The 13,037-nt window shown below is 49.9% G+C and overlaps 1 protein-coding gene across 1 annotated transcript; it reads left to right on the top strand.

The window, feature by feature from the left end:
• The first annotated feature begins 954 nt into the window (after positions 1 to 954).
• On the top strand, positions 955 to 2,566 carry HOXA13 (homeobox A13). Its single transcript, XM_065629542.1, has 2 exons — positions 955 to 1,696; positions 2,299 to 2,566. The coding sequence occupies exons 1-2, from the start codon at positions 1,024 to 1,026 to the stop codon at positions 2,541 to 2,543; spliced, it is 918 nt and encodes a 305-aa protein (XP_065485614.1). The 5' UTR covers positions 955 to 1,023; the 3' UTR covers positions 2,544 to 2,566.
• The last annotated feature ends 10,471 nt before the right edge of the window (positions 2,567 to 13,037 follow it).

Genomic DNA, 13,037 nt, shown 5'->3' with positions numbered 1-13,037 from the left:
AATCAGCAAAAAAATTTTTTTTCTCAGCACAAAAAAGCACCGTGGGTCCATATGCACACTATACAAGCCAACGTGATATTTTACAGCCAAAGAAGATTCAAGACGAATTGTAGGCCCCGGGTTTTACTATTATAGCAACAAATAATACAGCGGAATCGCGATGGAGATCCGATTAACCGTCCCGCTCCCCGAGCCTATCCTAAAAGGTAATAACAAATAAAATCGGGATTTCCTGATCTGTTCCTCTTATCTGACTTCTGAGGCTTTGTGGCGAGAGGAGCAAGATGGGTCTTGGGCTTTCAACGGGCGGGAAGGAAAGAGGAAAACACCCAGAAAGGACCCCGTGAGGCTCCTCTTCGAGACCTTATCAGGCCCGGCAGCTTGCGGCGGACTCCCCGCGCCACCCGGCCGGGGCCCCGCCAGCGCTCCCCAGGGAGAGGCGGCGGTTCAAACCGGGGGAGGAAGAGGGTCAAGGGGGTGCGGCTTATCTCTCCCCGGAGATGAGGGGAGGCCTCCGAGACTTCCGTGGCGCTCGGGGCCCGAGGAAAGCGGCGCAAGGGAGAAATCAGGCGGGGTGCCGGGGGGGAGCCCCGCACCTCGGGGAACGCACCGCGGCAACAACGGGTCCAAAATGCTCACGCCTCGGTGGCGAGGGGAGGGAGGGCCGGAGGGAGAAAGGAGGGAGGAGGGAGGGAGGGAGAGAGGGCGGACGGGCGGCCCCTCCCGCAGCGCCCGCGCCCCGCGCGGCGGCGGCAGGACTGCGCCGTGCCCGCGCCCGTGCCCGCGCCCCCGGGCCGGGACCCGGCCCCGCGCGGTTATTGCGTTATTTAATTATCTCCACTTTATTCCTTCAGATGTTTATCAGCTGCTTTGCATATCACGTGGGGGCGAGCGGCCCAATGAGGGCCGGCCTGGCGCGACACTGGCGCGTCAGCCTTGGTCAAGTCCCGGAGGTTGAGTATCTCTTTTTTCAGTCTTTGGGGCTTTTAAAAAAGAGCCACTAGTCTCAATGCGGAGCGGGCTATGACAGCCTCCGTGCTCCTCCACCCCCGCTGGATCGAGCCCGTCATGTTCCTCTACGACAACAGCCTGGATGAGATCAATAAGAACATGGACGGGTTTCACGCCGGCAGCAACTTCGCGGCGGCGGCGGCGGCCAACCCCTGCCGCAACCTGATGGCTCACCCCGCTCCCCTGGCCGCCCCCAGCGCCGCCGCCTACACCTCCAGCGAAGCCCCCGCCGCCGGCATGGCCGAGCCTGCTGTCAAGCAGTGCAGCCCCTGCTCCGCCGCCGTGCAGAGCTCCTCCGGCGCCGCTCTGCCCTACGGCTACTTCAGCAGCGGCTACTACCCTTGCCGCATGACCCACCACAACGCCATCAAGTCCTGCGCCCAGCCCGCCTCCACCTTCGCCGACAAGTACATGGACACCTCGGTCTCCGGCGAGGAGTTCACGTCGCGGGCCAAGGAATTCGCCTTCTACCAGGGCTACGCCGCCGGCCCCTACCAGCCGGTCCCTGGCTATCTGGATATGCCCGTGGTGCCCGCCATCGGCGGCCCCGGCGAGCCGCGCCACGACCCCCTGCTCCCTATGGACAGCTACCAGCCTTGGACCATCACCAATGGGTGGAACGGGCAAGTGTACTGCCCCAAGGAGCAGAGCCAGCCGCCTCACCTCTGGAAATCCACCCTCCCGGGTAATACACCTGCATGGCTTCCCCTGCCACCCCCCCCCTCCCCCGCTCGCCCCTCCCGAGTATCCTGCCGGCAAAGCTCCGAGATCACCCCCGGCCTGACCCTTCCCTGCCCCTCCCGCTCTCCTCAGCCTCATCCCGCCCCGGCCCGCACATGCCCCGGCGCCGCTGGAGCGGCACCGGTGCCGCCCCCTGCCCCCCGCCGGCTCACGGCGCATCCCGCCTCGTCAGCCCGGCACTGGGGGAGAAAACAGTTGAAAAGGGCCGGGGCAAGGTCTGCGGTATTATTTTCCATAAATCCCGCAGCACGCAGTCTGGGTAAATCTCTGCAGCCCCGCGCCATTCTTCCGGGAATCCCTCGCCGGGCTCCATGGGGTTTGTTATTATTATTTGTCTGTCTGACAGAAGCGAGCCTTTCCCTGCCTAAAAGCTGTCTGCTTCGGCCGGGAAAGAGGAATCCTAAATGCTGAGCCGGGCTTTAGTAGCTAAGCTGGAGCGGGGCAGGCGGAGGAGTGCGCTCTAACTCTAACCCCTGTACACTTGAAGATGTCCTAAGCGGTTCGAGCGATTTTCTAACGTTTGCCTGCATGATTTTTCTGTTCCAGACGTCGTTTCACACCCCTCCGATGCGAACTCGTACAGACGTGGGAGAAAGAAAAGGGTGCCTTACACAAAGGTCCAGTTAAAAGAACTCGAAAGGGAATATGCTACAAATAAATTCATAACCAAAGACAAACGGAGGAGGATATCGGCAACTACAAATCTGTCAGAGAGACAGGTCACAATCTGGTTCCAAAACAGAAGGGTCAAAGAGAAAAAAGTGATCAACAAATTGAAGACTACCAGTTAATGGATTAAAAATGGAGAAGCAGCAGCTCAAAAGTTTCAGAACTTTTTTCATGTTCAGATTAAAATAATTATTAATAATAATTAAAAAGAGAAAAGACAATGAACCTCTTCCTTCAGAACGAGAGATCTGTATCTTTGGAATTATAGCTTCTTTTTTCTTTTTTTTCTTTTTTTTTTTCCCCTTTCTTTTTAAATATTGCTGTAGCAAAATGGTTAAAACTGACAGTTCTCCTGAAATCCCGAGTAGCCAGTCAGTATCACTGACAGACTGTAAAGCCCGCATGCCCAGCCCCGAGAGACAAACTTTCAATTAAGACACACGATTTTCTGAGAAACTTGTGTTTCTACGACCTTACTATTTGAGAAGACTCTTCCTGGCCACGATGCGAGAGCTGGTTAACGTGAGAAGGTCGATGTGGACACATAAGCTGATTTTTTTCCATTGCAATCCAAACTGTATGTTGAATGACTGCTCAGGTAAACCATAGTGAAAAAAAAAGTACAATTACTGTATGTTTTTAAGCAATGCATTTAATGTCAGAAAGTAATAATAAACCTCGAAGGTACTGAATAAGGATTTCAGAGACATCAGTAATGAAGGAAGCTCTGTGGAGGATCTATCTTGATAGTAAATTTAAAACATCGCAAACTAGGGGGGATAGAAAGGAAAATATTTGCTTGGACATGGCTTTCGATTTTAGTTTTTATTTGCAAAATATGATTTCTTGTCATCTGAACTGAGGGTTTTTTGTTGTTTATTTTTTCTCCTGCAGACCGTAAAATAGATACTTTTCAAAGGACTTTTCCTATCTTAAATCTCAAATAATCTTCAAGAATTAATATTCTGAGTCCCTGGAAATTTTAAAGTATTTGACTCTGGGTGGATACAAAACCACGAACATTGGCACTTCTTTACGGTTAAAAGAAAAAAAAAAGGGGGGGGAAGGAAAAAAAAAATAAAACCCCCACACCTTCCTGGAAAAAATATCCAAGAACTTCGAACTGAAATACATTTTTCCCCAGAAGTATTTTGATTTATATAATCTATATTTTGATCTATAAGTAATTAGTCGTTTCTCCTTGTTTATCGTCTGTTATGAGGCCGCAGTAGAACCTTTAGGGATTCTTCTTACAGCACCTTTTAATCCAATCAGTTATTTCAACCAGCACATTATTTTGTTTTTATTCACTATAAGAAGCTATCTTGTAAATAATAATAAAAGAAAATCAGCGCACTGTGAAAATGTATTTGTGCACCCTCATTTTTTTATATTTCTACTGAAAAATGAAAACCCAAGACGTGTAGATAGGTATAGTAGTATTAATACTGTTAATAAAATAGTCACTGTAATAAAATCTGAAATACTCTTTATTTTTCCACACCTACGTGCATCTCATAACAAAAATATAATGCCTCTGTCTTGTAATACTGTTGTCTTCCGTTATGTAGCTTATATATATATATATGGTGGGGGTTTTTTTCTGGACGGTGTTTATCTGGGGGCAGGCATGCCTGATAACCAGCATTCCTAAACTATAAATGTTTTGGTAATGTTAAACTGTTTTTGCAGCGGGGCTGGGGGCCAGGGGGAGGAAGAGCAGGATGATAGCAGTGCAGCGCTGCAGCCCTCACCGGCAAACGGAGCCCGGCGGCTGGCCCCCGGGACGGAGGGACGCTGCCCAGCCCGGCGATGCCTCGGCGGGAAGGTGGGGGGTGGGCTGCGTGGCGATGACAGGACGGGGAAGGCCTGAAACCTTGACCTTGAGGGAAATTAAAAAAAAAAGCCGATTTGTGACCTTGACTTTTGACAGCTCCCCGCGCCGGCGGCATCCACGGGCCGACAGCGCCACCTCGTGGCCGACGCTGCGCCCGCACCTGACCGCGCGCGCGCACATCCTCCCCGCGGGTGGGAGCGCACACGCGTGGGACCCTCGCCGCCACGCGCGAACGTGCCGCTCCACGGGCCCGTATATCCTTATATATATGTATATAGTATATCTGAGCTTGCAAGGCAGATCGCGCAGCAGGTTGTGCTCCAATTGTCGCTCTGGAGGTGACTGAAAGCCGGGAGAGACGAGTCAGGGCTGGGTGTGAAAATCGGTGTTCAGCCGGTGCCCGGCTGCGGGATGCCGGTGTCCTGTTGGGGGATGGAAGTGCAGTGCGAGGAGCCGTCGGCCGGCCGGTATTGTGAGTGGCGGGCGAGTTTGGTCAGGCACAAAGAGAGGTTAGCTTTCGCCGCCTGTCTCCTGCGGTGGTCTGCAGCTCTAATTAGAGCTATTGGGGGACCTTTACGGTAAATTTAGAGGGTATCATATACCGCGCTAACTGTGCGCTTCTAGCCTTACATTTCTGAAATTCAAAAGGACCCACCCCTGCAGGGATCAGCGCAGAGCGCTTTCCGACCCTCAGATCTGACTGTAACGCATTCGTGCAATAACTTACATGAAAAGTACCTGCAGGAGAGGGATCTGTTTTCCAGGAGGATGTTGTGTCGGGGGCTTTGGGCTCCGTGCGGGATTTTAGCCTTCCCGCGGTGTGCGGGCACTTTATCCTCCAGCCCCTCGCAGCTTTCGAGGCCGCGGAGCGCTGTGGTTTCTCAGGCCTTGTGGGTAACCCGCGGCCGCGGAGCGTGGGAATACTGGCCGCGTTCCTTCGGAGGCCGGTCAGACACTTTATGAACGAGATTTTCCTCGTCCCGCCATGGAGAGGTACACAAGTGGCAGTCGCTTTTCAGGCCGTGCGGTCGTTGCTATGCTTCGGTGTCCCTGTGAGGTGACCGGGGGAAGCCGCTGTGACAAGGACCCGGCCTGCCCAGGCCTGCGGCACCGTGCGAAGGACCAAGGGGAAAGACCCACGGGCGCAACACCGCCCGAGAGGACAATAACCATCCCCGGCGGGCAGGGCCTTGGGCTACCTACGGTCGAGGGGAGCCGGGTGGGACTCCTCTCGCCTCTGAGGCAGCATCCCCACGGCCTGGGATTTTCAGCGGAGATGGAACACGCTGCAAACCCCCGCGCTGGGGCTGCCGGAGACGCGGGCAGCTCTTACTCCCGGTTGCATCCTGCGCGGAGGTCGGAGGCTGAGGGCTGGCTACGGGGGCCGGTTTCCAACTGACGGTACCTGCCGACCTCGGGCAGATACCCACCGGTCTGCCTCGACTGCGGGCACCGGACAGCCGCCTTTTCTCCGTCTCATTGCCACGCTTTCTCCGGAAGGAGCTGCATTGCCTGGAGAAAGGCACTTGTGAATTACACTTGTTCTCGCTCCGAGTAAATAACTGTATTTAATCGGTTATATTTCGCAACTTGTATAATTATTCCACGAGACACGCCGCAAATTACATGTGCTGCAGGTCGGAGATTAGTTTGATAGGAAGGATTCGAGTTCTCTATATCTTAGGCAGGATCTTCTATTTTCACACCATGCCCAAGAGCGATATAATTCAGGGGCACCTTGAAAGAAATCCATAACGAGAACATGGCCGACATTAGTAAAATAACAGGATTTTTTTTTAAAGGTAACTTTTAATCGGAGCTAGCATTTGAAGATTATGTTTTCACACTGAACTACCTACCGTTCAAATCTGTTAAGCATTTCTGGACTGACCGTGGATTAGCAAATTTAAATTCCCACTACTGTTCAAATAGCTCTGCCGCATATATATTTCACAGAGTAAAAAGGGGAGCGCTTGACTGGCGATCGCTGGCAGGAGTAAGGTGACATTTTGGATCGGACCCCTGCTACCGTGTAAGTCAGCGTCGAGGATCTCGCAGGCTTCAGCAGGAGGAGCAAGGTCGTGTTTCCCGGCCCTGCAGCGGAGAGCCCCACCGGAGGAGCAGGAGCTCCCCCACCCCGATGGGGTGACTCTCCCGGACACCCAGGCCAGCAGCGGCCGCGTCGGCGGCTCCGCGCCCCGTCCCGCGGGGCCGGCGGCTCCTCTCGGACCCGCTGCCTTCTCCCCGGGCCCGCCTCGAGGCTCGCGAAACGTACCCTGGAGGCGAGTCAGGTGAGTGAAGGTCGGAAGCTCCGTGACTCGCTCACCGGGGCACCCCTAGAGAGGGGGCTGCGGGGAGCGGCGGTGCGCGGTGGAGCCTTCCGGGCCGCGGCCGTGCGGCGACTCAGCATCAGGACCGGGGTGTCTGTGGCTTTCGAGTCGCGAAGGAATCACTGTCCGCGGGGCCTGCGTGCCCACCCGCCTCGGTCCTCCCGCGTCTCTGTCTACCCACGGCTGCAGCCACGCAGCCCTCCGCGCCCCAGTCCCCCCGTCCCTCCGCCGGGTAGATGTGGCTTCGGAGCGTGGGGGAGAGCGGCTGCGTAGGTGTGCGTATTCGTGTTATTTATTACCTTCATTTACCGTCCAAAAGCTGTTGGCACACACATTTTCAAGTACAAATTGCTGTTGTAATACATATTCGCCTCTCACCAATCTGCCGCCAACGTCCTAAAATACATCCCTAATATCTTTTACAAGTAAATATATCACCAACGAAAATAATTAAGCAACGTGATACATTACTTCACGACGTCCGTCCCTGCGCGCGGTTCGGAGAGAATTATTATTTATATTCCCCGCGTTACTGAGAATGTTTTAAAATGGTGGGGGGGAACTTATTGTGCCTGGATTGCTGGGTAGAATTATATGTGTGAGGACTTTTATTTGCAGGCGTTAAAAAAAAAATAGGAAGTATTTGAAAATTAAACAAACATAATTTTTTTTTAAAGTACATAAACGAAGCAGGGTCTCTATTTTCTCAGCTCCCCTAGAAATTAAAATGTTAGGTATAACGTTTTAGCGGATGTGCAGAGGGACGCAGGGAACAGAAGGAGCAAGTTATTATGTATATTTAGCGTATTTATTGAAACATTAATGTCAGAGCAATATTTCATTCCCAGCGTAAAACGCAAAACGTAATTAAAGACAAAAAATATTAGTTCAGTTTCACTTGAAATAATTCTTATGGGATTTGGCAATGTATACTTTAATTCCCAGTGTCTGGACATGTTGGTTTATAATCACCTAATTCTGGGCGTCCTTGGTCCCTCAAATTTGAAATTCCCATGGACAGAAAGTGGCCTTACGTCTTTGATGCAGACGAACGGGTACAGCGAATGTTTTGTATTTTTTCCCACCCATAGAATAATCCGGTATTTAATTTACCCCCGCCTCGAGCTCTTGGCAGTAGCAAAGGTGGTTTGCTATGGGAAATAAACCTTGACAGGAGCATATTTCCGAAAAAGAATTATAAGTAGGACTGCAAAGCTGTATCTTTTCCCACCGTCTCCTGCTCAGAAAGACCCCCGCTTAAAACGCTCGCTGCCTAAGACAGCCTCTGGAGCAAACGGAAAAAATGTGGGGCTCAAGATCGAAATGTTCAGAAAATAAAAGCTCCCTGTGCTCCCACAGCACCGACTTTATTATGTACTCTTCTGAACGAACGGGTAAGCATCTCGTCCTTTAGCCTATAAATTAAAGGGGTTTTTTTTAATGGCTATGGCTTAAATAAAACCCCATTCCTAGTCCATTTCAGCATTATCCGTGGGCAGCGTTAGCAATAAAAGCAAGACAGCGTTTAATACAAAAAAAATATTGGCAGGCGCTAAAAGGCCGTTTGTTGCCATTCATACTTTTAGATGCGTTTTAACGCACTTTAATGATGATTTGAAGAGATGGCCTTGCGCGTTCTCGGCCGGTAAAGGAGCCCAAAAAGAAGAGGGGGAGACCAGGGGCTGGCTTTTCCGCGTGGGCCGGCGGGGACGTGGAGCGGTGGGTTCCGGGCCGATGCACCTCTGCCGCGGCCGCAGGGTCCGCGGGTGTTTTAACCACGCCGTGAGCCCTTCCCTGTCCCCCGGGCGCCCTCCCCCTTGAATGCAGTTGATTCATGAACTAGGGTACGAAATGCAAATGTTCATTAAGTCTTTCTTCCCCCTCTCCTCCCTCCGGCCTCCCTCCCGCCTCCGCAACCCCCCTTAAAATAAAAAAAATAATAAAACAAAAAATTCTTGCTCCACTGAATAGCTTCAACATGGCGTGCTGAAAGGCAGAAGCTTTGCCCGTTCCTAGATCTGAACTGTGATTAAACATCCCAAAAGAGAGCATCTCTCTTCCTCCCGCCGCTCCCCCCTCCCTCCCCTCCTCGTAGCGTAGAGGAAAGCGCCCTCTTCTACGTAGGAAAGGTCAAGTCCTACAACGCACAACCCACGGTCATTACTGTACTGTGACCCGGGGTGTACTGGGGAGGAACGGCCGGGTGTCCCGTGATCAAAAAACACTGGGACTTTTTTTTTTTTTTTTTTTTTTCCCTCGTGGGACAGGAATCTATGGAATTAGACAGCATTTTAGCCTCCTGCAATCACCTTGTGTGCAAATCGCCATCGGAAATCCTAGGGGACAAGGAAAGACAGAGAGAGAGGAAAAAATAAATATCAATAGTAATAATAACAGCAATAATCGTCATTAGACTGTGATATTGCTGCATTTTGCCTGAAGCTGGCAGGAAGGACGATGTGCCCTAGTGGCTAGATTTCTCTCCGTCTAAAGGCAGACCAACAACAACTAGAACAACAACAAAAAAAATTTCAAACCCCAAATCAGCCCAAGTCACTGAAAGATCGAGAAGGAATGTTTTGTGGATCGTGTATATTTTATCTATAAGAGAGGAAACAAAAAAACGTGCAATCCCTCCTCATTGATCCGGAGGTCTACAGCCCAACGCGGGATCCTAGCTGTCAGTCTCCATGGGGATATATTTTTGCAGAGGCGAGAGACTTCTGGATGCTGGGGTAAGATTTTCATGCTCTTCTTGCAAGCGGCTGAATGTTTCTCCTCTCCCTCCTCGGTGGTGAATTAAACAAACAAACCAACAACAAACACCCAACCGGTTCCCCCGCAAAACTCCCTGCATGACTGGAGCAAAGTCATTTGGAAGGCCTTTGTGGAGGGTTTCCCAGGTCCCCGCTCTCTCCCGAGCCCACCCACCCACCCCACTCGCGTTCTCCCAGGGTGTATGAGGCCAAAGTGCCGCTTCTGCTGTGGGGATCTGGGTGGAGAAGGCTGTCTGGGCTGCTGCTAACAGAGCCGAAGAGCCCGTTGAGAAAAGTAAGACCGCTTCTCCTAGCTTGGGTGCTGACTCCACCTTTCCCAGAGATGCTCCTTCGCGTTCTAGCATAGGTGGAAAGCAGAGAAGGTTCTTGGCAGGAAAGTGGGCCAGGAGACACTGGGGTCAGCGCCCAAGACGCGGGCAGACTTGCAGATAGAGCTGCTGGTTGCTTGGCTTTGTGCTGCGATGGGTTGTTTTGCAAAGTTGGATCAGGCTGCGTGGAAAAGCGGCTTCTGGGTTTTACTCACGGTTGTTTTATTCCCTTGTGTTTGCCTCGGAATTTATTTTAATCGTTCAAGAGCCGGGGAGGAGGGTGGGCGGCTCTGTGTGGTAGAAAGCAGGAGAAGGATGTTTAACCTGTCTGCTTTTCGCCATCGCCTGTCTGTGTGTCTAGAGAGAAAAATGCCAGCCAGGCGTCGTAACCTGCCACTTTAAATTCATTTGAACCTCGTCTTAATCGCCTTGATTTGAACGCAGCAAGCAAAGTGCTTTCATTTATTCCTGGTGGTATAAATCGCCTCTCTAGTCGTCTTGGGCTAGGAATAATAGAAAAGCAGAGTATTTAAAGTCTGGTTTTAGCCTTCGAAGTGCCCTCGGGTAGGCATAGAAAATGATGGATTTTAATACAAAATAATCTTGGTTGGGTTTCGTCTTGAGCTAGTGGCTGATTTCTATTTAAATGTGAGAGAGTTTGTAAAATGAAAATACCGTACTGTATTGACATTTGATGGGAAAATAAAACCGAAAGAGAAAGGACGAGCAACCCGCAGACACCGCTGGAGTGATTCGGGGGATTTTGCACAAATTCCCCCGGCATCTGCGGTGTGGACCTGTCATACTGATGAACCCCGACTTTTGTAAGAAGTGATATTAGTATCGATGTTTGCTGAAAAGTCGCGAAAACGAAATAAGCGGGACGGTGAGCGGGTTTCCAGCCCGGCATAGGCAGGAGCAGCCATATTAGGCTTAAAGGGCGAGCTATATTTATGGGGATCTTTGCATGACATATGAAAGAATAGACAAGAAGTGGTCATTACAGAGCCGGGTGAGCTGTACGTGGGCATGTGATTGCATCCTCGACTGCAGCACGTATTTTAAACTGGTCGTAGACAAATAGCTTTCTATAAAGGTTACACAAGTAGAGGTATCTTCATTATAATGCAGTTCTGATAGTACATCAAAATATGAAGTAGGTGCTTTGAAGCCGTTGATTTGACAGCCTCAGTGTAGTGATACTTCCTGTACCCGCCCCTAAGACAATCCTTGATGAAGAAATGTCTTTACTTTGGTGAGTTTCACGATAGGTGAATAAGGATCTCCTATAAAGTTAGCAGTGTGGTACAGTAAAATCGGATGTGTTTCTTGGCGAGTTGGGCAAAATAAAATAAAACACTAAAAAACCCCCCAACACCAACCTTTATAAATCACTGTTAAAATTCAATGTGCATTGGAGAGAACCTTATATCCTATAAAATTCAATTTAGCTGAGAATCCCAGTCGATTACTTTGACTTGAATTTCAGTGGGAAAATGTGGATCTTGGCATCACAGGGACAGTCTAGCTCTATGACGAGCTTGTCTCGGCGTTGAGGCATTTCGTTTTCTGTAGCTTTCTGCTCTTAATCTAGAGGGCACTTTATTATCTCGTCATTCTGGTGTGTTTTTTACATCCTGAATTGGTAGACAGAAAAATGCTCCTTTGTCAGAGGCTACGCAGTAGGCATTTTTTCCTCTCACTGAATATATTTCCTGGATTAACAAATCTAAGGTCAAGTTCAAGGCATCAGTTGTAGCAATACTTTAAAATGTAAGTCGACATGGGAATGTTTTGGCAGACTTTTTTTTTTTCTTATGTGTATGATAAAGCGCCATTCTAAGCTGCGGGTGAACTTCGCATGGGAACATCGCCCGAGATGTGGCCGTCCGTAGGGATAACCGCGTCGTTTAATAGCACCGCATTTTGAAGGAATTGCTGGGGATGTTCCCTAAACCACTCTGATTAATTCCACATAAAATACATCGGCATGAAAGGGAACTGATACCTGCTTGCTATAACCGACGCTAACGACCCGGTTCTTTGTGGGTCTGGGTGGGAGTCGGTGGAAAGCGACCGGGTTTTTGTACCAGCGGATTATGACCAGGGAAATTAGCTTTCGCACTCGTTTTAGAGCCCGCGTCTTGGTCTAGACACCCCTCTCCCGCAACCCAGTTTTGTCAGAAACCTCTTGCACCTGTATCTGGATACACAGGGTTAAAAATGAATGACTGAATGTGCGGTTTCTTGTGTCGGGAAAGTCTCGCAGAGCGTTGAAGGCGAGAAAAAGAGACATTTATGGTGGCATCGTCAGTCAATCAATTTCTGATATACTTGGCCGTCTGAGAAATTATCTCCTTACGTCCCCCTTATTACCAAATCTGCCTCCATTCTCTTTCAGTAATAAGCTACGAGCAGTAAATATAACCACTATTTCAGAGGGGTTCAGAGCCCCGGAGCCTGGGGGAAGCAAAGCTGGAGAGCCCGAGGGTGAGGCGACACGACAGTATGAGAAACTCTCCGCGCTTGTGAAGGCGCCGGGAGTCTGTCACAACGACTCATTTGGCTGCAAAAGGGCAAGAAAATAACCGTAGAAAAAGAGAAATTATCTGTCTGGAATAGGCTTCCTCTTTGGGGAAAAAACAAAAACAAGACCCACGACCACAAAATTTTGGCTTGTTGCAGCTATCGGAGTCGGGGTCTGGCTTCAGATAGAGCTCTCGGGAGTTCGTCAGCGCGAAGGGACGCAAAATATCATGTTTGGTCGTCAACGACGACGATCTCTGTAGGTCCGTAGCCGTTCAATCCGAATGGTGAAACTAAACTGAAGGATTGGGAGGAGGCAAAAAAATAACAACCCCCTCTAGCTCTTCCGTCTCAACGACTTAAAAACACGCAGAGGATGACGGAGGAAAGGAAAGAATTTCGGCAAATGATATTAAAAATCAATCTAAAATAGTCTATGCTCAGATAAGCGAAGCCTTTTGAGATGTTCAAGCCCCCGAAATAATGTAATGCGATTAAATACAACAACAACAAAGTCAGAACAACCTTGACTTGAATCCGGTTTCCATCTGCCCTTTCTCTTTACACGTATTCTGCAGTTTCCTAGCAAAATCACAGCCGTACCGCTTCAGGTTTTGGACAATAAATAGTCTGTCCCATATCACAGCATGGGGCTTCCATCTCGCCGATATCAAAAATCACCCATTATTTAAATTATTTGAAAAATCGTAGCTGACTATTGTAACACTTCCTCCTATTGCAGTGTTCAGGGAACATACCTAGTTAAAAAAAAAGAAAGAAAGAAAAAAAAAGATGGCTATGTGTAACTCCTTTCCATAACGGACGAAACGGTAAACAG

Source organism: Caloenas nicobarica, chromosome 2, assembly GCF_036013445.1.
Source record: "Caloenas nicobarica isolate bCalNic1 chromosome 2, bCalNic1.hap1, whole genome shotgun sequence".
NCBI classification, from domain to species: domain Eukaryota; kingdom Metazoa; phylum Chordata; class Aves; order Columbiformes; family Columbidae; genus Caloenas; species Caloenas nicobarica.
Note: the sequence above shows the minus strand (reverse complement) of the source record. Positions and strands in the feature narration are given on the sequence as shown.

What these genes read in the sequence shown, in the direction of transcription:
- HOXA13 (XM_065629542.1), top strand. Translation starts at nt 1,024, where the DNA reads ATGACAGCCTCCGTGCTCCTCCACCCCCGCTGGATCGAGCCCGTCATG. An exon ending in CTGGAAATCCACCCTCCCGG is followed by an intron (nt 1,697 to 2,298) that starts GTAATACACCTG and finishes TTTCTGTTCCAG; the next exon opens with ACGTCGTTTCACACCCCTCC.